A 24,644-nucleotide genomic window follows, 5' to 3' on the forward strand; every position below is an offset into this window, starting at 1 on the left:
AACCAGGATTTAAGATGGCGGCAAAACACTAAGTGAGCGCACCAGATAGTGCGAGGAATTCGCCCAAAAGAAAAATGGCCTCCACCCATGAACTCGCGGCTTTCAACGAAAACCCGAAACAAAAATGGCGGCAAAGGACGATTTATTTAGAGGCTGAGACTGAGGTAAACGCGATTGCCCGGTGACGAATCACAGTTACCCTGTGATTACAGTGTTAAACAGCGCGAGTGATTAAGAGGCATAGAGTGCTTCTTGCCACTGGAAAATTACTCGCACAAAGATGAGAAGGTTATAGAAAACACCGATTGGAAACTAAAGGTGGCTTTCCCAATTTCGGAAAAAATTTTAAATAGCCATGAACATAATTTTTTCCACAATTCTCTTGAATGATACAGGAGAATAAAAGTCCTCCCCTAGAACTAAAAAGCAAGATGGGAGGTAGGGCAGAAATTACCTAATTGAAGGACACAAAGTTAGAGGACTTTCGACCGCCCTCAGAGGAAGGACTAAGGGCAGAAGCTGCTTTATTGAGCGCCACCAGCTCTCACTACGCATGTCCGCTCTCCAACCCGATCCAGAGAAATGGTCACCGGCACTTCCTTTTTTCCTGGTTTTCCAGGCAGCCGTACAGGAAGGCGGGGAATTGGCGATGAACGACAGAATCCGGAGCTTTGTGATTGGTCAAGTGTGGGCGGCCTGAAATCCACAGAGAACTGTAAATTGCTTTTTTATTCAATACGTGCCTCTTAAGCGCTCACCATAAGGATGATACTAGGCCCTGACAAATCCATCTGATCTGTTGTTTTACGTTTTGCAGTTTCAACAATTTGCTGAGATTGACACTGAATAAGCTCCTCCCCCTGATCTTTCCGGTTCTCGGCGGAGAACTTCGCTATAACCCGGAGGAGCGGAACGTGAAAGGGGCGGCGCGAGCCGCAGAGCTGCGCATGCTCCGTCTCCAGGCGCGGGGCGTGGGTTGCCAGGACCGGCGGCAGCGGCTGCGTGGGGTTCAGCCTCGGGGGCCTGGTGGCGGCGGCGGCCGGGGCGGCGCAGCGGCTGGTGCGCAGGTGAGAGCGCCCGAACCTCAGGTGGAAAACCCAGCTCCCTACCCCGCCGAAGAGAGGAGTGGGGGGCTTGTTGGTGCCTCTGCCCCGCTCGGAAGGGTCACTGGTGTCCTCACTGAAGGATATTTGGGGGCGGGGATAAGGAGGAGGCTGGCTCCTTGGTAAGCTAGCGATCTTCCTTTAAAACAGCTTTAGGCAGTGAGTACTTGCTGCAGGAAGGAATGTGGATGGCGAGGAGGTTTTCCAGTGGCGTGGGTAGAGTTCCAGGTGTAGACGGTCCTCACTCTCCCCTCTGCGCGGCCACACCATAAAGGAGGCGGAAAAGGTGTCTAAGTGAAAGCACCAATCGCACCTGCGCTGCCACCTGTGTCACTCCGGGAGGTGAGAGCCGCCCTCTGACGTGGAACTGGATGTCAGAAGTCTGTCCAGCAAGGTAGTGCCAGCTCTGAAAGCAGAAGCAGGACTCGGGGCTTTGGACGTGATGGGGATGGAAACCCTTTTGAGATGGAGACCTCCTGAGGTCATATGCTTCTTCCTCCCAAACTGGACCATGCCCAAATCCTAGTGCTGTTTCAGAAGCTCTCTGATACTGGCAGTTCCACTCATTCGTTAACATCCTCAGTTTATATTCATATTGGTCACACTGTGCTGAGTTAGCAGATACAGCAGTGACCGAGACAGGCATGGTCCCTGACTACATGGAGCTTATATTCAGTGGTGGGAGAGGAAGCAGTAAACAAGTCCATTGATAAGTGAACAGGCTGTTTTCCGGATCGTCCTAGCTTCGGTTTCCTGGGCTGCACACTCTAAGGAGATTTATGGGCAGGACATTTACTAGGGAGGACTTCTTGGTTCTTACCAAGGAGCAAAAGAAGCAGGACTGGGTGGATTAAAAAAAAAGTTGAGCTACAGAGTGGTCCCGAGCAGGGCCTCAGTACCGGTTTCACTGTAACTCTGGTGCTGGGTTGGCCTTTCAGAGTTGTCCCAAGCTGGAGGGAAGGGCCAGGCCTTTATACCCCTACATTGTTCAGTCATTGGATACCCATTGCCCTGGAAAGAAGGCATAACTTCAACTCTCTTCAGCCAGTCAATCCTGGCAGGGGACTGACAGCTGTCTCAGCACCCCCAGGAGCTTTAGTCAAACAGGAATCTCCAAAAGTGCCCATTTTCATACATTTTTGTATATGAGTTGTACTAAAGACAATGTACTACTACTAATTGCTGCCATGTATTGAACACTCACGTATCAGACACCGGACTAAGCAGTAAATACAGATGTTTATATAGGCATCTTCATTATATGGCCCCGTGCTACATACAGACTATGAAATTAAGGCAGGAAAGAAGTAATTTGCCTGAGATCATAACTTGTGGTGGAGGTTAGCATTTGGTTCCCTTCATTACTCAAAGCCTCATCACACTAGGACTCTCTTGGCAACTTTTAACATTGTAAACTGTTATCAAAGAAACAAATAGGAAATTATCACCCTGTCTTTGCTGTTTTGCTCCGTCCTTAAGTTTTCCTCTTTCCTTCATGATTAGCTTTCCTAGCGCTCACTGTAGGAGCCAGTGTGTTTTCTTTTCTATAACATCCTGGAATCTGATTATAGATCTACCGTACTCTAACCAAAATAGCCCCAAAGACCTCAGAACCTCTTTCTTGAGAATCTGGGTGTTTTTATTCACATCTAAATGGAAACTGCCTAGAAAAGTAAACCTCTCCTATGAGCCCACTTCCCTTAGTCATTCCAGACCTCTCCTGTAATGTTTGACTCCAGTAATGTTTCTTTCCTGTTAAAATAACCAAAATAATAATAACAGCTAATAGTCACTGAGTCCAGCCTAAGTGTCAGGCATTCTGCTAACTGCACAACTTTGTGACATGGATGTCATCATTCTCATTTTATGGATGATGGAACTGAGACATTGTGAGGCCAAGCAACTCATCCAAGGTAAAGAGGGAAGGCTGAGACTGAAAATCCAGACAGTCACATTCCACAACTCATCCCCTGAATCACTGTACAACAATGCACTTTTACTAAAGCAATCTGCCGTGCTTTACCTTCTGAAAAGGCAGGCAGGAACTAGCTCCTGATGGGCTTTTTATGCTGTACTAGGAAATTTAGATTTCGTCTTCTGGTCAAACATGTCACTGAAGACTTCTAAGCAAAGCAGAAACATAATCATATGTGTTGTTTTCCCTGAGGTGGCTGTGTTTAGAGGGTGGAGAATGGATAAGTGGGCAGTAGACGGGAACAGTGGTTCTCAAACCTTAAGCTTCAGAATCACCTAAATAATTTGTTAGAACTGAGGTTACCGGATCCCAGCCCTAGAGTACCAATTCAGTCGCCAGGGGCAGCCTGGGAATTGCATTTCTGCTAAGTTCCCAGATGCTGCTGCTGCTACCGGCAACCACACTGTGAGAACCATTGGGCTAGAAGCAAGGAGATCTTGTGAGGTCATGAGGGCCAGCTCTGTAGCTCTAGGGAGAAGTTATGTAAAAGAAATGTCATGTCAAGTGGAGGATTGGGGGACTGACTTGAAGAGGAGTATAAGGAACAGGGCAGAGTCCACTATGTCTAGATTTTTTAATTGAATGGCATGGTAGATAATGCCTTTTTTAAAAAAAAAAAACAGGAAGTAGACGAGGAATTGCAGTTTGGGAAGGAAAGAGGGTTCATTTTTATATGACATGAGTTTAGACGTTTAGACGTTTGTGGGAAACAGATACGTGGGTCTAAGCTGGAGATGAAGACATGGGTGTCTTTGGTGGATGCGTTAAAATAGAACCTTTAGATGTGAATGAGGCCACCCGGGAAACAAACACGGAGAGGATGGCTAAGGACAGGCCTTTGATACGAGTGAGTAGGTGGATGGAAACGGAGAGCCATTAAAGGAGACTGAGAAGGATCAAACTAGTCTTAAGTACTTAGTTTCAGGAACTGGAAAAATGCTGCAGAGAGATCAAGGAAAGGGAGAGATTGGTGATCTTCATAGTGAGAGCAGTTTCCATGGAGAGTGGAACAAAAGCAAATGACTTGGATTTGAAGATGGAAGTGGGCAGTGGTTCTAGAAACATGCTTTATTTGGAAGGAATCAGAATTTATAGTAGCTAGAAGGAAGGCTGGCAAAGGGCAGCTGCTTCAAGGAATTTGATTTTGGTTCTTTTCAATGGAGAAAAATGGTCAGGTTTTGCAGAGGAGGAAGAACTTTATGAGGGGCAGATGGGAGATAGAAGAGAGGGGACAATGGAGTTAGACCCCAGGAGACACCGGAGCAGGTGGGACTGACTGGAGCAGAGTTACCCCAAGTGCCACTTCTTCCTGTGAGACAGGGAGGGAGGAGATGAAGATGAGAAGCGAGGTGGAGAGGGTTTTAACAGGAAATGGAACTGCTCGTGTGCGCTTTCTGGCTGGCTGATGGGTCATCTGTGGAAACAAAAGGTGGAGGGTGAAATAGAAATCCCAAACATGATGAAGACAGAAACCAACCCTTTAGGGATTCAGAGCTGACCAGAGGAACATAAAATCATTGCTGTAGCACTGCGGGGCCAGTCAGCTGCACGTTTAATGTGGAACAGTGTCGTCTGTCTGCGTGATACCCTCTCCCCTTCCTCCACCAACCTCTGCATCAAAATGGTAGCCAGGTGTCAAAACAGTGAAAGGGGATGGAAAGGTTCTCAGACGACTCTAGAAACCAGAACAACTCTGCAAGACTTTCTGATAAACCGCAGCCTGGTAAGCTGACCAGCCCTTCCCCGTTAGGCACTAAGCACTTACTGTTCACATCATAGGCTGCCAACAGTTAGCAAAGCTGCCGCACAACACTGTGATGCTTTCAGTATATTATTTACTTATGAATATGTTGAATCCACAGTAACAGAGTGGGGGATAACGGAGACCGTACGATGCTTACACACAACCGTGTTCACTGCCACTGCACTGTACTCTGCCTAAGCCTGACCCGCTCCTGAGAGCACAGCCCAGCAACCGCCTGAAGGTCAACGTGACCTTGAATAGGGGGCAGGGGTAGGATTTTGCAGAATGGAAACTTGAGGACTCAGGTATTGTCCATTCAGTTCATCACGAGTTGACAGTAATGTTTTTGGTATGTGTGTTTTTACAAGATTAGAAGAGTTCAGCAAAACTGTTATTTTAGGTGATGGAGTTTTTTTAAAAAAAAAGCAAACAAACTACTGTTCTCTTTGGTTTGCCAGTCAGTTGAATAGGCCTGAAGACCGTATGCAGTCCTTCCTGATACGTACACGAAAACTGCCAAAATGTGAAGTGCTGGGTTAGAAATTAAGGATAAAAAGAGCTATTTTCAGGGTCAGTAACTGGAATTCAGGAATGAAGAATTCATAAATAGTTAAAACCAACATTGTCATGGTAAAAGAAAAGACATTAAACCATTGCAGTAAACTTCATCAAATCTCCCAACACAAGAGCTGGGTTACTTAATTGTTCAGTGTTCTGTCTAGTGTTCTCTTCATGGGTTTAAGCTGCATTCAGCAATTTTTTTTTTAATTTTAAAAAATTACTATTTTTTTTCAAATGCTTTAAGCAGAGCAGCGATGAAGACAGATTAGCCACCTTACACTGTGTCCATAAAACCAGCAGATGGCGCCCAGCAAGCCCAGTAGCAAAATGAGACCCTTACACACAGATTGTTTCTGTGTCCAGGTTGTTGCAGGCTGATGGATAGCAAAACCTGGTGGTTTTAATTGGCATGATGCTACATAGAAAGAATAATCTGACAGCCAGAGCCAGGTTGTTTAAGGTGCTCTGGGAAGCTTAATTGATTTTTGCCTTTCACTTTACTGTCTGTGCAGTTCTACCACCAGGAAACCTTCATTTAGCTTGGAACGTAGCAGGTTGCAGGGGGCCTGCCCGAGGCCTTCGTGGTAGAAACTGCAGAGGCAGTGATCTCTGTCACACACATCGTGGGGAGGGAGAGTTGCTGTCCTGGACACAGTAATGCCTTAAATTTATAGCGTATTTGTGGTCGGAAGCCTGTATCTCATTATTTTCCTTTCTGGGTCTTTATATGCACTCAAAAGGATTATAATATTTTAACGAGGCAGGCTTTTCTCCTTTCTGTTCATTCATCTCTCGCTATTACCTCTGCACTGAGAAGTAAGCAAAAAAACTGAACTAAAATTAGCCCGACTAATCTCAGTCTTAATAGATCATGGATGTGTGGTCAGAGGAGATAGACTTTTTTTAACACTTTCATTTTGGACCATGTGGCACAGACTGTTGACCTGTAATATGCCTGACAGGAGAAGCAGGAGTACATGCCAGGTGGAATGCCCTAGGTAGTTGACCTCTGACCCTCACAAGTGTGCACCTGCACCCAGAGTGTTCTTCTCCTCCATTGTTTCACGCGCTGGAAATTCTGCTTGACTCTGTTGCCAAAGCTGGGATGCTAATTCTTTACTTTTGAAAATTGCTTATTAGAAGACCAGTCAAGACTTTTAGAACTCCAGAACCTAAATTGAGTGCCACAATTCACAATAATTTTGTAATCAAATCATTTAGTGTTTCCTCATATGTAGTCTCATTAAATTGCTGTAAAATAAGATAAGAATATGAAACGGATAAAACCATCAGTATCAACTTTCTGTTTTAACTTAATGTAAGATTTACAGATCTCATTTCATTTCTCTTGGTTTCCTTCATCTTTCTAAGAGTTCCATACAGTTGTTGTTTTTTTTAATTTGTTTTTTAGGAGTGTGTTTAAAGAACACATAGGAAAGATAAGAAGAGGGTAGAGCAGGTGCACTAAGGCAGGTAAGGAGAGCGAGGAAATCTGCTGTCATTTCTGTTGCTGCTTTTACTCCAAGCAAATTTGCAAAGCTCAGTGAATGAATAACATGCACTAACTTAGAAACCAGCCTGATGTTGCTTATCAGATCTGATCATTTTGAGCATATTGAGAAATTTTTGTTTCAGACTCAGGAATCTCTGGTGTCCATGAAATAGTTGCAGGCCACCTGGAATAACTTGTTGCCAAATGTTTGGGGGGAAAGGCCATCTCAAGATCGGCTATATTTAGCTTAATTTTCCAGTCCCAAGTTCTGCTCAGCACCATGAACCTTTGTAAAAGTTAGGTTTAAAAACTTTCTTAGGGGCTGGGGGAGGGTATAGCTCAGTGGTAGACTGTGTGCTTAGCATGCATGAGGTCCTGGGTTCAATCCCCAGTACTTCCATTAAAAAAGAATGAATAATAAATAAACCTAATTATCTCCCCCCTAAAGAAAAAAGATTAAAAATATAAAATATATATTTCAAAACAAAACAAAACAAAACTTTCTTGTAAGTTAATTTGAAAAATGAGTTAATTGTTGTTAAGAATTCTAGTAAGACTTTACATTATCCTGAGAAGCAGCATATAGAGGCTAAGAGCATGGACACTGGAGTATTTACCAGAAATAGTATTCTTAGCATATTCAGCAATAAAACATTGGAAAAAATCTCAAATTTCTATCAATCAGTGATCTGTCAGATTAGGACATCTCCATAAATCAAAAGCCAGTCACTAAAAATCATAATGAAAATTTGTATTCTTGGAGGGAAAAAAGCTTACAACACAGCATGTATATTATCACATTTTTGTTAAAACTAAAACGATTACAGATGTGTGTAGCGTTCTTTCCCTTATCACTGTATATTCTAACTTTAAAAATTAAGCCTGTATTATATTTTTTAGAAAAGGGTAGTGATGCTAATTTTCATTTTGAAAAAATTCCACAAAAAAAGACTTTAGAAGAAGAAAATGGGTTAAGTCAAAATTGTATCCCTAAAATATATCTGATTGCATTTAAAAGCCCAACAAGAAGATATGGAGAAAATAACACATTACTTCATTAACTGCTTCGTTGTCTTTTTTTGACAACGAGCAGTGAGCTTATTTAGTAAAGTCTAATGTGTCTGGCCCTGTGAGGTGGGTTATTCAAGCAACAGAATGCATGTAATATGCTGGAAAGCCATTAAGTGAAAGAAATGAATTAGGTTAAGGTTACTGTGCCATTTTACATTTTAAATCCATTTTGCTTGGCGGAGATGGACTGTTCCGTATATGGTGTGATACTTAGTGTTTTTATGGGATTTAAATATGAAGACTGTAAAAGTACCTCGTAAAGTAAAAGGCCCTATCATCCTGATCCTAATCGGTTTCCAGTCCTCTCAAAGGACAGCAGAATAATCATCGGAAAATAGTTACCTGCTCTCTCACCCCCATTAGCCGAATCAATATGTGAAATGTGAAGAATTTGAGTAAATGGGGGCATGTAGGTGTTGAGTGAACATTAAAGCAATTAATCATTAAGTCAGTTCACAGCATTTACTAACCAGGAAGTGATGTTCCTGGGCCTCAGTGATAATTGGCAAATAATGACTTTTCAGCCAAAACAGATACTAATTCCCAGGCTTAACTAAGCCTAAATCTAGAAAAAGATGCATAGATCCTTAAGTCATCCCAGTGGAAAAGAATAGTAGAATGTTAAACACAACATAAATAAAATGGAGCACCTCCTTTGTCCTTAACCCATGGGTGACCCGAAGATTTGTTGAGTAAAGGAAGACAACTTGATTCTAATCTGAGACTCTTCTCGAGGAAGGGTCACAGTACATCACATGACACACTGCGATCTACAGGGAGAGAACAGTACGCTTTTCAAACATTGCTGTTACAGCTTGTAGTTTAATTTGTTCTGGATTTTAGTTACTGAGTTATTCACCCCACCTTTATTATTATATCCTTTTATCCAAACGACTCTCTTTTCTATAAGCTGTTTTCCTAAAAGTTAATAATTCCAGGAAAAGTAGCAGACAGTAAGCAATGGTATGTTAGTGATCGTGAGACATAAGCGGTGAAGAGCAGAGATGCCATCTGTGAAAAGCACTGTGACTTGATAACCTCGGGTCGAGAGGGACAGAGTTAGAGGTGTTAAAGCCACCTTAAGTCCTGAGACTGGATATGAAGGACAGTATCTCCTACACCTTTACTCCAGGGTATTCTGTGGGCAGAACTGGCGCCAGTCAACACAAGCCACGTGACTTTGGTGTGGCCTCATTCCCTCCTCCCCTCTAGGAAGTAACCCTTACAGATTTTCCCTCATTACTCCAAGTCCCCCAGTGCCTCCCCTAATGGTTTTGCCACATCCTCAGATCGCAAGTGCTCTGAAGGCTTTTGCACAGCGGGCTTCACGATGACATAATCACAACACAATTATTTGTGATTGACTTTCTGCAAAGATAGAGCATAAGATGTCAATGAAAGTTATGGTCTCTAAAGGTTGCAAAAAGTGTATGGGACCCCAAAGCACTTTAGAAAAGAAAAGACCATAAAACACTTGCAGTTGCAAAAATGGCCATGTTTTCTCCATCTAGTAATTTGTTTAAGTTTTGCAATAAAGTCCTTATAAAATGTGAATTTAGACCTTGAGAAATGGTTTCTAATCCTGGGAATAATATATGTTCATAGGCATGACTCTAAGCCTTCTGTTTATTTTTAACATGTATATACCGAACACAGAGACAGTTCAGATATTTAGCTCATTAGTCCTGTGTTTTAATCTTGACTTAAAATGGAAGGAGTAAGTAAAAATTCTGTTCAGACATTTTTCTAATGGCATTCACACAAAATTACTGTTAAATTTCGTGATACAGAAACTCGTATACCCGCAGTTGAACCTAATTCTTAGTTTCCCCCATAGCGGAAGGAGCAGTCCTTATTGTCCTGTGCCCAGAGAGGAGCTTGGAGGGTCGGTCCATTCATTTCATCACAGGTCTATAAGCTAATCACCAAAGCCTAGTGGATGTCTTTTTTTTTTTTTTCAGTGGAGGTACTAGGGATTGAACCCAGGACCTTATGCATGCTAAGCATGCACTCTACCACTGAGCTACACCCATCCCCCTGAGCGTCCCTTAAGTAAAAAAGTATAAGAAGTCTTTAGTAGTTGTCCAGATTCAAGTACCCAAACCCAACAGATCATCAGAAACAGACTTCCTGGGCCACACTCCACATTTTCCAAACCAAAGATAGAGAAAAAAAATTATTCTCAATACTCCAGATAAGTTTCTTCATGTAAATTGGGTTGACAGTAACCCCTGTTGGGTATAGTTATTAGTGATAAGGATAAATACTTTAAAATGCAGTGGTAAAGAACATAAATGTGGAAATGGCGTTAATTCATAGAGTTCAAGCCAAAATTCTTTTGCTACAATTGGAATCCACGCATGACTCAATTTCAGTTCAAACATCATCACTTACACTCTGTCAGAATGTAGCATCTGAATTCTTACTGCATTTTTAAGGATTGTCATTTGAGTCTTCTGTTAAAATTGTGACTAAATACAATTCTTTTAAAAAATCTAACTTCATTGTGGTTCAGAGAAAGTATAATTAACTATAAAATGAAAATCATATTGATGCATGAGTGTTTCCAAAGCTTCAGATGGCTTTCCCAGCAGGTAATGTTGCTCCTTTACAATTGCTGACTAGAAGTTTGGTATAATTGCTTTATAAGTTTCTCAAGCCTGATTTTCTGCTATCCCTTTAAGTCTACAGCACATTTCTCTGTTAATTAACATTGCAATAGACTGTAACTAAAAACGTAATAGTCAGCTTTTCTTAGTGCAGTATTCTGCTTATGGTGGCTTATAGATGTAATTTGAGGAATCTTTCTGATTTTGTTTCAACTATTGATTTTTTCTTAGGTGCACGAATGCTGAATGACTATGAGCTTTCAGAACTTCTGGAGAGACTACAAAGTTCTGGCAGTTATGGTACCTTTGGTTGTATTCCTACATTTTGGGTGGCACAGAATCAAGAGCAGCCCTGTTTTCCAAAATCCTAGGAAGGGCAACCTTTCTGAGCCAGACAGCCTGGCACTCACACATCCTGAGAAGAACCACCTTCAAGGGAAATAGCAGGCCTGCGAGCTTCAGGTGGGTTTCCTTTAATATGATCGACCAAATGGCGTGTTCCAACAAAGGGAAACCTAATCTTTAAGGAAGTATAGGGCTCAGGCAAGAAAAAGCCTAAGTTGGTAGGTTACCGGTTGTTTTTATTAATGAACCACTGGCAAAATATTATCCTACAGATGCTTCTAGAAAAGTGTGTTCCTCAGAAACCTTTGACACTTGCCAGGCAGAGTCACTTGGATGAAAAGAGGAGGGGCAGTCAGTCCATTATGTCCTGCCCTTTTCGCTGGCAGTGTCACTGGGATCATGAGTGTGTCCAAAGGAGCAGTTGTCCCCTCGTCTTAAATCCATGCTGGAGCTGATAAATCTGTAACTTGCAAAAGGTTCTTTTCTTTATTATTGTTGTTCTCTGTTTTTTCCAAGGTAAATAAAACTAATTGTATTTATTCCTTAGTGTCTACAGCCGGCCCTCCGTATCCACAGGTTCCCTATCCACACATTTAACCAACCACAGATAAAAAAAAAAAAAAAAAAATTCAGAAAGTTCCAAAAAGCAAAGCTTAAATGCCACACTGGCAACTATTTACATAGCATTTACATTGTATTAGGTATTATAAGTAATTTAAAGATAACTTAAAGTATGCGGGGGGGGGTGTGCCTAGGTTGTATCCAAATACTGCCCCATTTTACGTGAGGGACTTGAGCATCTGCGAATTTTGGTACCCACAGTGGGTCCTGGAACCAATCCCCTGTGGATGCTGAGAAATGGCTGATGTTTCAGCTTCAAAATAATTTTTTTACTTTTCTGAGCCACTGAAATAAGAGGATATAGTTATATAATTCAGGTCTGTAGTCCCATATGAATAATTCCAAAATCCAGAAAGTTCTAAAATCTGAAAAGTTTTATCATAACTACTTAGGTAGCTGATCTTAACAGATATGAGGCAGTTTATAGTCTTTATTCCACTTAATATGAAAATTTTAGTTTCACTGCAGAAATACTGTGTTTGATTACAGTCATGTAGCTTTACTGTCATTTTAATCATTATTCTTCACTGCAAAAAGCCCATCTGCCAGGCCTCTGCATCCAGGAATAGTCAGGGCCATTCACGTGGTGGTAAGTTTTGGAATAATGGGTCACATTGTTTTGAAAAAAGGAAATATAGCTGAACCAACACTTCCAAATATACTCTATAAGCCAGCCCTGTGTTTCGTTTCTTTTTTTTTTTTTTTTCCATTGTACATTATTTTGTCTAGATCTAGACATAAGACCACAAAACAGCAAGTTTTGACATCCTAAAAATGATTCGGGAATCACCAACACTTTCAGTGATTTCTTCCTTTCTCATTTTTTAGAGATAGTAGCCAAAAGATGTGGCTACTGGTCTCACCACCACAAGAGTGTTAGAGATGCCAATTTGACATTCTACTTTTGAAAAATTGTGTATCCCTGTTATGCATTGAAAAATAGCTAGAGAAATCGTTTTATTGATCACAATCTCTGTTATGATTTGTGGTTTGTGTGTGTGTGTGTGCGCATGTGTGTTGTAATAGGCAAATTTACATATGAAAGTCACCTCACTACAGTTTCATTTAAATGTATTTCACAGATTTTGCAGTATCTAAAATAACCAATGAAATAACATTTAAGGACCGTGGCTGTTCCTTGCATAAGATGAACAGAAACATTTTTTCCTCCTCATGCTATTAAAAAAAGATGACTGTGGCATTGTCACTGCAGGGAGAAAGCTGGCCATCATTGTCTGCACTTTATTTGGGCCTAGTTGCCATGGTTACAGCCCTTTAAGTAAACTGGGAGGAGTGGTAACCAAAATAACACTTTGCATAACATTCCTTTGTTCTCGTCACATCTTCTTTGCACATCTTCAAATCACCTTCCTGGCCTGTATCGTACTGTGCCAGCGTCTGCTCTAGGTAGTACTGTAGTCTGGGTAGTTTAATTAATTTTACTTACACTAGATACTGTCCAAGTGGTTAGCATACTTAGCATATTCCTGAAAATAACTAATAATTGGCTGAACCTTTACCTTCAAAGCACCAAGCCTCAACAGACAAGGTCCATGACCAGAGATTTTTATTCTTCCTGCATACTATTCTGGTATCAGAATTTTGTGCCTCAGGCAGGCTACTTCCAGCCTTGTTGAGAGAATCAGAGCAAGGGCTAGCACGCTTGGTAAATAGTAACCAGTAATCTATCTACTGTCATTTACAGTGTTTATACTCTTTGAGATCAAATTGCAAATCAGATCCTGTTTTTCTCCTTGTCATCCAGCACATTTCCTGGTTTTTGTGTTTATTGTCATCAACCAGAATTTGGGGGAGAATTAGTTGTAGGACATAAAACTGAAAATCATTCATTGATAGGGTAAAACTACAGAAAATTGCCCTGATTTTAGCCAAATATTTAAAACATGGTTTATTCTTCAGTAAATGTGTCATGCAGATTTATCCAGCCAGACGCAGACTGTACATTAGGCAGTGTCTGTATTAGGGATACTGATGGTTACCTCATTTTCATAATTACTGACAAGCAGGATTTGATGTAAATGCAGTTTTATTCAGACCTAAGGTTTCCATGCAAACCAAAATTCGAGAAAAAACAATATTAGCTCTTTCTGTAAGAGAATAAAAACATTTAGGACTTTTTTTTTTTTAACTCAGAGACCAAATTCTGTGAGTTTGATTATATAGCATTTCTCTTCTAGAAGCATCATATTCAAATAATGGTACTTCTGGGTTTCTAGCGATGTTGTACTTTCCGAAATCATTAAAATGTCAGTACTTTTTCTTGTCGGGATTCATCAAAGAACAAAGAAATGAATGTTTAGTCTAAATTGATTTACATTTTTCATTTTCTGGAGGTTTGTGCCAGTAATTCCTTTTTCTAAAGAAGGAGCAGAGCATTAAAATGAATGATTTTTAAACTACAACCTATAAAATCTTTTGGAATTATTTCTCTAATATGTTTTATTTTTATTTTCTTACAGAAGGAAGCAGCTTTGAAGCTGAACTTGAGATTGAAAGAAGAGATGAAAAACACAAGTTGGATCAGAAAGAACTGGCTTCTTATAGCTGGGGTTTCTTTCATAGGTGTCCATCTCTGAACGTATTTTATACAGAGGGCTGCAAAACAGTCTGTAAAATCTCAGTCTGGAGTCAACCAAAGGAGTTTGAATAATGAAGTAAAATAAATATTTGGAATTACTAATATGTCATTAAATCGTCACGTGCTCATTAGCTTCGCAAACACAGAGCTAAGTATTTCACTTTATAGCCACAGTGCAACATATTCAGGTTTTCATTCCCCAAAGAATCATTTTGTTAAACATTAAACCCCAGGACAACACAGTAAATCGAAAACTATGGCTAACAAAATAAAAGCCGTCTTCACAGTTCACCCCCTGAAGTAATGATGTCTCGTGTAGAAGCTAAAAAGCCGTCATCCTGTGAAAGTGAACCACTGACAAGTGAGAGAGTCAGGGTCACGCTCTCCGTCTTGAAAGGAGTCATGACATCGTGCTACGGCCCGGCTGGCAGGCTGAAGCAGCTGCACAACGGCCGCGGGGGCTCCGTGCGCACAACCTCCCAGTCGGCGGCCCTGCTCACCGGCCTGCCTGTCAGCCACCCCGTCCTAAAGATCCTGGTAGCTTCCGTGCAGAATCACGTGTCCTGCTTCAGCGACTGTGGCCTCTTCACAGCCATTCTCTGCTGTAACCTGGTTGAAAATGTTCAGAGAATAGGCTTGCCACCCACCACTGTCATTAAATTAAACAAGCATCTTCTGAGCCTCTGCACCAGTTACCTAACGTCGGAGGCTTGTGGTTGTCGAATCCCGGTCGACTTTAGCTGCACTCAGATACTCCTCTGCTTGGTGCGCAGCATATTAACAAGTAAACCTGCCTGTATGCTCACCAGAAAGGAAATCGACCATGTCAGTACTCTGATTCTGAGAGTCTTTTTGCTTACAATTCCAGAAAACGCCAAAGACCGCATCATTTTAGGGAAGAGTGTAATTATCCCTTTAAAAGGTCAAAGAGTTACAGATTCGACGGTATTACCTGGAATACTTATTGAAATACCAGAAGTTCAGTTGATGAAGATATTACCAATCAAAAAATCAGATTCCTTCAAGGTGGCGCTCTTTTGTGCGTCTTTATCTGGAGACCTTTCCGATACTGGAGAAGGAACTCTGGTGGTCAGTTACAGGGTTTCTCTTGAAAACGCAGTCCTGGACCAGTTGCTTAACCTAGGAAGACAGCTAGTTAGTGATCACGTAGATCTGGTCATGTGCCAGAAAGTTATACACCCATCTTTGAAACAGTTTCTCAGAACCCATGGTGTTACTGCCATAGACAGAGTTGGAGTGGCTCTGATGGAACCCCTGAGTAAAGCGACAGGTAAAAACCAATCTCCGCTTTTGCCCCTCATACTTAACAGATCACTTCTTTGGAGCAGGGCTATTCTCGGTGTGTGTCACTGTTAACATCTTGAAAAATTTGAAAACCTGCCAACTTCACAGCACATGTGAGTATCATTTCTGGCAGAAAAGATTGTTTCTGAAAAAGATCAGTATTGTTCACTTACTAAAAGTTGAGTGATTATGACTCATTTCTATGTATTTTCCAGCCCCCAAATGTATTGCCAAGTCTGTCATAACCTAAAACTATTAACCTCCAAGCATTTTACAGATTGTTGAGAAATCTAATACTCTCTTAAGCATATAAAGGTTTTCATACTTTAAACAAAATTCTACTTGCCTTTTACAAAGCTCTTAAGTCACATTGTATTCAGAAGGAAATTCTTCAGCTAGAATATCCCCTTCACTTTTACCTAACTCCAGCAAACAACTGCTTCTACCTAACTAGGGCCTCCTAATTAAGTGTGTGTGTGTGTGTGTGTACACATGCTAGCTTTAACCCAGATAATTCCAGCTGAGTTCCTTGCTGGGGCCATCTTTTTTTCACTGCTTAACAATACACCTGGTCCACAACAGGGGTTCTGAAATGTTTGTTTAATTAACAGTAATGTATTTATTAAAACAGAGACTCATAACAGGCCAGAAATTCACTCTATCTCACAAACTCAGCAAATTAAAAAGCAGATGTAAGATTGGTAGTCACCTGTCGGAGCCAAAGAGAAATTGACATGCTGATGAGGTCTGATTGGAGCCACCTTTCGGTATCTCCCACTGCGCTGACAACCTGTCAGAAAGACAGTCATTTCATTCTGATCAATTTCAATTCATAAGTTATTAGACTTAAAGGTTCAAGTCTAATAAGTTATATTTAAACTGTTGACTGTTTTTAGTCTTATAAATTATCAATAGGAGAAATATGAATGCCAGTGTTCAATCCCTAATATCTCTGGGCTATCGCCCTACCTCTGTAAGACTGTCAGATGATTGTCAGAGCAGAAGTTAGTAAGAAATAATGAAATTGTTTTTTGGAGCTCATTGGTGATGTAGGTCAGACGCATCCTTAAATATTTCCTGGCTTTTCATGAATTGGGGCATTTCCAGTTGTGAATATTGGGTGTTACAGAGTCTGCAGTCAGTCTTTAAACTATGAAGCTTTTTCCCATGGGAACAGTATTCTAAGTAGGTACTGGGTCTCCACACCAGTTTTTAGATCTTCAGAAGTAAAGAAGAAAGGATGTTCAAAGAAGTGAACTTGTTCAAGATTATTTTCTGGGTGTTTACAAAGTTTGAGTAGCAAGTATTCTTAGACATTATTGCTTTAACTCCAGTAGTTTGAAAGAGGAAACTTGCCCAAATCAGTGCATTGCTAAGGGTTACAGTTTTAATCATAAGATTTTAAACTAGCATTGTTACTTAGAGAAGTTTTGTGCTGTTGTTAACGTAACTGTACTACATTTAGAGATTTTAGAAACCTTCAAGTCATCCTAAGTTCTCATTTATTCATATTTTTATTAATTGGAGTTTTGTAAAATTTTACTATTTTACCTGTGTAGGGGGAGGGCAAAATATATTAAAGAATAACAAAGTGAAATAAGAATGTCACATACTTAATTTTGGCATAATTTAGGTAGTTGTTTGCATGCTAACAGTTGCTAGACAAAAAAAAAAAAACAAAAAAAAAAAACCTACATATTCACTAAATAGAGCCCCAAAGGAATTTGGCTACACAATTATTTGCATAGCTTTATTTGTGTGTTTCAGGTAAAAATAACACCTTTTTGAAAATAACCTGTCTCCTCACTTCATCCTTATTCCAGATTAGTGGGGTTCTTAATTTGGGGTCTTTGATCCCTGCATGGGCTACCAGGGTTCCTGGACTTCCTGAAAATGTATGTAAAATTGTGTGTGCCTTTTTCTGGAGAGTACAAGGTGGCTTCTAACAGATGCTTAAAAGAAATCCATAAACCAAAATAACCTCTGCTTTATTCACTTTAATAACAAAACACTAGTTAATTCATAGGTTAAAGAAGATGCATCTTGTTATTTATCCTAAATTTCATATTTTAAATGATATGCAGTGGGACTTTATATTAGCTAGGAGTAAATATTGTAATTTTAAATGATTGTCTGCTCTATCTTTACTCATAAATTTGTATTTCCTAAACTCTTTTTAAAAACAGGAACACAGCCTATTGGTTCCTTAGCCTCAATCTCTCCCAGTAGTTATGGAAGTGTGAAAGATTTGGGCACTGCAAAATTTGGCAGCAAACGTTTTTTTCATCTTATTCCTAATGAAGCAACTGTCTGCAGCTTGCTTCTCTGCAGCAGAAATGACACTGCCTGGGACGAGCTGAAGGTAAGCACTAAAGTTTGAATTTCATGTCTGAGGCAGGGATTAAATAGTCACTCAGGCAGATATGATGGTTTTTTTTCACAGCATTGAGCTGTGCTTTTTTTTTTTTTCTTTCCTTCATAACTCCCCCAGGTGGTATAGAAAGCAAAAAACAACAAAAATGTGAGGATTAAAGTCACAAGTAAGCTGATTTAATTGCCTGGGACATTACACTAGACTTGGCATTTGTTGCCTCTGATTATTTCTAGTATTCTACAAAGGAATCCAAAAGTCCTTGATGGGAACTTTTCTTAAGAAATTAACTTGAATTGTGTACTTGATGATGCTAATGTATATGAATAATTCATTTAGAAATAGGTCCCCAGTTACACCCATCATCTACCTGTTAACAGAGCGTGTTGTTCCTGAACAGCAGGAACACATGCAGCTTTTATACAAGAGACGTGATGACCTACGGTATTGGTCACAGCCTTAAGGAGCGCGTGCTCAAGAGTATATCCTTGGTGAATAGTCAAGGTCTGTGTGTTTTTATTTCTGCTGGGTTGGATCATTTCAATAGCAACTTGAAATAAATTCTATAGCATTTATAGAACTAATTCATTTAGATTGAAATACTTTGTGGGGTAGGAGTACTATCACGCCTCGCTGACCCGGTTGTGAGACCATCCCTTTGTGAGTCTCAGTTTGAAGAACCAAATGTGTATGAGAGAAGATAATAATCTGGTCCATGAAAACAAACTTCTGGCTAAAGTACTGTTTAATCTCTAATCTTTATCCTTCTAAAATGTATTCATCACATGGCAACCTTGGCGACGCTGGTTTTGTTCTTTTGCAGTTAAAGTCAGGCTCCTTGAGCCCACTGTCTAAGTTGCCTTGAGAACATGGTTATCTTCCTTTGTGTTTCTGACGTCAGTGTCTGGTTCTGATGATTTGTTTCTTTTTTAGCTCACATCTCAAACAGCACTGCATGCTCTGCAGCTAACAATCAGGGAGCCGTGTGTCTTGCTGGGAGGTGGCTGTACTGAAACTCATATGGCGGCGTATATCAGACACAAGGTAGGTTAGACCGTCCTTCCTAGACCATCTGAATTCTCAGTAACATTCATTTTATAAGATAATAAGCTAAATCAGAATACCCTGGGGCCCGTGGTGCTTAATTTCTCAGTAATCTAAATCAAATACTGTATTTGAAAATACTCGAGAAAAATAACACTTTCAAATCTAAGGCCTTTATCACAGTGATTACTATTAACCCAACTTTTAGCAAATGATCACATTTTTTGACTATTGTCTAAATAGATAGTGCGTGTTGAAATGAGCCTTTTGTTGATGGGAGCTGTCATCTTAGAGATCTCGGCTGCTGTAGTACAGTCATCGTTGATATTCACAAAGATTCTATGAAAAACTTCAGAACCTTCTGGATCTTCAGGAGGAAACTTAATTTCATTTACTAAAGCATTCTCATTGTTATCTTCTATTATAATCTCTAAATTGATATTCATTTATGGTATAGATTCATTCTATTAAATAGAATTTTTAAATTAATCTATGAAACTCTATTTCCCGACAACAGATAAATTTAGTGCATCATAGTTCTTGTTATTTCATTAACACTGATCTAGTTTATTTGAAAACGGGTACAAAAAATTATGTGTTTTCCAAGTATTTGCAGTTGACTCTTCGGTGACTCAGGAGTACAGAGCTCCCAGTGGATGCCTGAGATTGCTGACAGTGTAAATGTTTTTTATAGACATGCCCTGCCCTGCTTCCAAGTAATTAAAATCTGTTTGATGATGAAGCCCATTCTTGAAAAGTTATCAGAATAAACATTATGAAAAACAAAACCACTGCTAATCTGTTGATGCTGAATGGACAATAATATTGTCTGCAAATGAGACTGAGTAAACTAGAATACATGTGTTGGAGAAGGAAGATGTCTTAAGAAGGATTTTGAAGCGACAATAGAGCATTGAAAATATGGGAGAAGAATATGCACTAGAGATTATCTCATCTGGTTCCAACCTCTTGGGCACAAGAAAAAAGTGGTCACTGCTTTTAAGTAATTAGTATATGGGTTTCTATCATTCAAGTATTAGGTTGCTAATGTATTACTTTTTCTACCATGAAATTTCCAGGAAAATCTTTTTAGAACAGTGGAATAAATGCAGTTCAAAGTTATATTACCTTCTCTTTACTTTAAAGAGAAGAACAGTTATTTTTTTAACATTTTTTATTGATTTATAATCATTTTAGTTATTTTTTAAAAATTAATGTGAAAATGACACACGTGCTTCAACGGTTTTTCTCTTAGTAATAACACGTATGTTGTCACGTTAAACAAATTCCAAACATTTGCTGAGTATAGATAAGTACTTCTTTTGGGGTATTAGTCTTCACACGCTTCCTCCCATGTGGACGGAACCTGTGATTCATGTCCTGTGCCTTGTTCTTCATGTATTAAGGAGGCACTATTGGGCAGTCATTCAGAATAAGTTGATGGTGGGGTTTATTCTGCTTCATTCATTCTGAGAACATGACTGCTAGCATGTGTTTCTACTGTAACAGCGAGGTTAGGGGGTTAGCCTGGCCAGCTGGCCCCATACATGCCCTTTACCTTGTGCCAAACCCCTAAGTGAGTGAAAGTACTTTATGAATAGAGGTTTGGCCATGTATTGTATTTTTCAGAAACATTTTTATAGTATTAGTTGCTCTGTCTGTGTCTTCAATGGTCTTATTACTCTTTAGACTCGTAGTGAGCCAGAAAGCATTCTTCAGGATAGCGCATGTACCCAGACGGAACTTCAGTTGATTTCCGAAGCCTTCTGTGGTGCCCTCGAATCTGTCGCTGGCTCTCTAGAACACGATGGAGGTGAAATGCTCACCGACGGGACGTACGGACACTTTTGGTCAGTTCAGGCAGATTCTTCCTCTGTTGTGAATTGGCCGGATTTGCTTTCGAGATGTGGCTGCGGACTACATAGCTGCCGCGGAGAACTCGGCTGGTCTTTCTTGAGGAGTCCCTGTCCTCCTTTCTCGCCAGTTACCTGCCTTCCTCCCCACGAAGCTGCAGGCGCAGCCAATAACCTGACCTTGGACTGTTTCACCGCGAAGCTTAGCGGCCTACAGGTGGCTGTGGAGACTGCCAATTTGATTTTGGATCTTTCATATGTCATTGAAGATAAAAACTGATGTAAAAGAATAGCATGGTTATATTGCAAGGAAAAAAAAAACTAGTGAGGTGTCACTAAAAGATGTTCTGTTTCAAAGACCTGTTCTGTATATTTGGACTGATGGGTCATAAAACTATTGATTTACTTACTTAAGGAAAGGAGACTTGATTCTTGAATAGAAATACCATAGAAAAATAAAAATATGAAACATTGTTACAGATATGGTAATTAGCCAAGGGATTCCACACATACCACTGTACATTGTTCTCAATTTTTGTTCTTGTCATTTGACATCATTCTAAGAATATACAGAAATTTAAAAAATTCCTAATCTATGTTCTTGCTTGGATATTCTTATTAGAGTTATTTTTTTAGTTTGTTGTAATTACATATGTTTAAAGGACAAAAATAGATTCCAAAGTATCATAAAGCTTCCCGTACATACCGCTCACTCAAAAGAAATATTCAAACCACACATTTAGTAAAATTTCAGAGTTTTTTACCTGAGACTGTATCATTCAGTGGTTGGGTAATTGATGTAGAAGCCAGTCTACCTGCAGTTGCTAGTTTGTATCACAGTCCTTCATTTATTTTGTGGAAATGTGTAATTAGGGAAAAAAAAAAAAGGATGTGTATAGTAACAAAGCGAGAAAAGAAGTGGAAAAGTTATTTCTCTAATTCCATTAATAGTGCAAAAATGAACCTAGAACAGCTCTCAAATTCAAAGACACGTCATATCAAGGAACGTGGTTTGAATTTTATGCAAATGTAAGATGTATTGATAAATCGAAGAAGAAACGGAGAATGCAGCCAGAGGAAATCAGCATGCAGCTGTTGTTAAGTGTTGTATTAAAGTTTAGGAAAATGTTTTGAAAACTTTTGGAACATTAAACAACCTAAGAGTCAATGATCAGATTTATAGCCATGATAGAGGGAGAGAGAATGTTTAAACAATTTTCTCCATGTTCTTGTAACCCGAAAGAATTTTTACCCTGAGCCAAAGAAAAAATTGCTGTACAAACTCACAACAATGCAACAGATATTGAAAAGTCTGCCACGCTGAAAGCCTCACAAAATTCTGTAAAGCTTTGCTTCTTTTATTACTAGCATGGAATAGACAGGGAAAATGGTAGGCAGCCCCTGAGACGGTCCCCAGTGCCCCGCCCCCGCCTCCACCGCCTGGTTTTCAGGCCCTGTGTAATCCCCTCCATTTGAGTGTGGGCCACATGGAGGGGTTCCTCTGAGTTTGCCATTTCTCCCTTGGTAAACAGGAATGTCTCACGTTGGTTATTCTTTGCCTGATCCATCACTGAATGTTGAAATGGAACTTGTCTTCACGAGTCTACAGTGGAGAGGAACTGTGCTCCAGGAACTGTACTCAGAGAATTCCCCACCGGCCGCCTTACCCACCCTCACCTGATTTCAGTAATGAGATTCTGGACTCTGAGCTGATGCTGAAATGCAGTGAGATTTTGGGGGACCTGGAAAGGATGTGAACATATTTTGCGTGTGATGGGCAGCCTCCAAGATGGCTCCCACTTATCCCACCTCCTGGTGCGCACCACCCTGGGGGGTGTGGGTGGGACTGAATGACTAGCTTTAATGAGTAGAATACAGCAGAGGAGATGGGCTGTCACTTCCGATATTAGGCTGTAAAAAGATGGGCTTTTCTCTTGATCTCTCACTCACTCACTCAGATGGAGACTGGCTGCCATGTTGGGAACTGTCCAAAGGAAAGCCCCGCATGGCGAAGGGCAGAGTAGGGGGCTCCAGCCAACAGCCCGCAAGGAACTGAGTCCTAGCAACAACCACAAGATTGAATTTGGAAGCAGATCCTCCCTAATGGGCCCCAACAGGAGCATACCCTTTATCATTGCAGCCTCGTGAGACGCCCTGAACCCGAGAATCTGAATTGGTCTCCAGATTGACTCCTGATCCACATAGTCTGTGAGATTAGAAACTGCGTTTTAAGTCAAGTTTGGGATGTAATGTGCTTTGCAACAGTCGACATCTAAGAAAGGCAAAAGTAAAGCTGATTTATAATTAACATACTGAAAACTTGGCACTTAAGTGACAAAAAGCATTCCTGAGGCCAGGCCTTTGCCTTTTCACCATCACTCCAAACATAAAGGCAGTGTTCATCACACATGTTTGCAGTGGGAAATATGGGAATTGTCCTGGGTCTCCGTGGTCCTCTACTGCATTTCCAAGTCGCTCCCAAAAGGGGTGCCACAGCCAACTTCTCCAATTGACCTTATAGGTTGAGGGTCTCCACGTTTCACGATAGCCACTTTTAGCTCTGTCATTTTTAGCTTTGCCTTTAAAGTCAATTATATTCCTTGATGAAACATCAGCACTCTAGTTGCCAAAAGATTGGCCCCCGTCCCTGACGAGCCAAATAACTCAGAGACTGGGTTTTGAAGCTTAGAAGACAAGAAACAGCTTAATTACTTTGCCAGGCAAGGGGACAGGCTAATGCCTTCTAAACTGTGAACGCACCTTGGGGTGTGGTAGGGTGGTTATATAGCCATAGCTCAAACAAAAAAGCATCCACAAAAATCAACAGAATCATTTTCTCATCAGAAGACTCGGAATGGCATCATGATGCCTCCAGGCGAACAGTTGTATAGAGGCCAGTGGTTGTCACTTTTTTGATCTCTTTATCTCAGAATTGCTCAAGGGGTGGTGTTCTTGGTATTTAGCCTACTTTGTAAGGTTACAGTTCTGTGACCTTCTCCCTGGAGATCGATTCAGAGACCAAGCATGATTATAGGTTTTGATTACTGCAATAAGTAGAAACAGTGAGATCAATAGCTCTAGTTTTAACAATGGGCCTGGAACTGTGAGTAGCAACCAGTCAGTCAGGTCGGTTGACCATTTTAAGGGCAAGCGTAAGAATACAATCTGTTAGCCTAAATGTAGCCACTTTATTAATCCTCCACCATCATTTTGAATATGTCATAAATTTGATCAAATATTTTTTTACAAATTCATGTTTCCTGAAGTTGCATGCAATCCTTAGTAGAAAACCCTGGAAATAAAAAAAACAAAAAACAAAAAACAAAAAACTACTCTTAACAGTTCAAGAAAATCATCATTCAAACTCAGATGGTAAGATATTAAATGAATATTCTTGATGAAATAATTTCAGAGGAGCTCATTCTGACAGAAATAAATGACAACAACAAAAAAATAGCAACTAAGTCCAGCCTCAGGCATTGTTTGGTGACTTAAAGTAAGACTGAAGTCTGAATATTGCTTTATGTTTCCTCAGCAGACAGAACAGGAAACCTTGATAGCTTAAAAAAAAAAAAAAAAAAAAAGGAAAAGGAGAATACTATGGAAGGGAACGAAGCCACGAGCACTGTTCCATGCTTTTTTGGGACTCACAGAACATATAGCATGTTTATTATTATTGTTGTTGTGGTTGTCATTTATTATTAGTAACATCTACTGAACCATAGGATTAGTATCTTATTAATCAAAAGAGGTTAGGATTTTGGCAGCATGGGGAAAAAAGTTCAAGAATTAACACAAATTAAAAGACATTTTAAGTCAAAATACTCATTTGGTCTTATAAGTACCCAATTCCTTAATTCTTCCCTTTGTACAATATTAGAGAATCTTTATATGTTAGACATTTAAATCAACTGTTAGAGTGGAGCATTGTCTACAGGATATTTAAGTTAT

General features: G+C 40.2%; 1 protein-coding gene across 1 annotated transcript; it reads left to right on the forward strand.

The window, feature by feature from the left end:
- The first annotated feature begins 14,001 nt into the window (after nt 1-14,001).
- On the forward strand, nt 14,002-24,369 carry MKKS (McKusick-Kaufman syndrome). The gene is made up of 4 exons (XM_006187061.3): nt 14,002-15,411; nt 17,612-17,787; nt 18,730-18,840; nt 20,530-24,369. Exons 1-4 carry the CDS (start codon nt 14,424-14,426, stop codon nt 20,971-20,973), a joined length of 1,719 nt encoding a protein of 572 aa, XP_006187123.2. The 5' UTR covers nt 14,002-14,423; the 3' UTR covers nt 20,974-24,369.
- Nucleotides 24,370-24,644: the final 275 nt, after the last annotated feature.

The sequence above is a fragment of the Camelus ferus genome, chromosome 19, assembly GCF_009834535.1.
Source record: "Camelus ferus isolate YT-003-E chromosome 19, BCGSAC_Cfer_1.0, whole genome shotgun sequence".
NCBI classification, from domain to species: Eukaryota; Metazoa; Chordata; class Mammalia; order Artiodactyla; family Camelidae; genus Camelus; species Camelus ferus.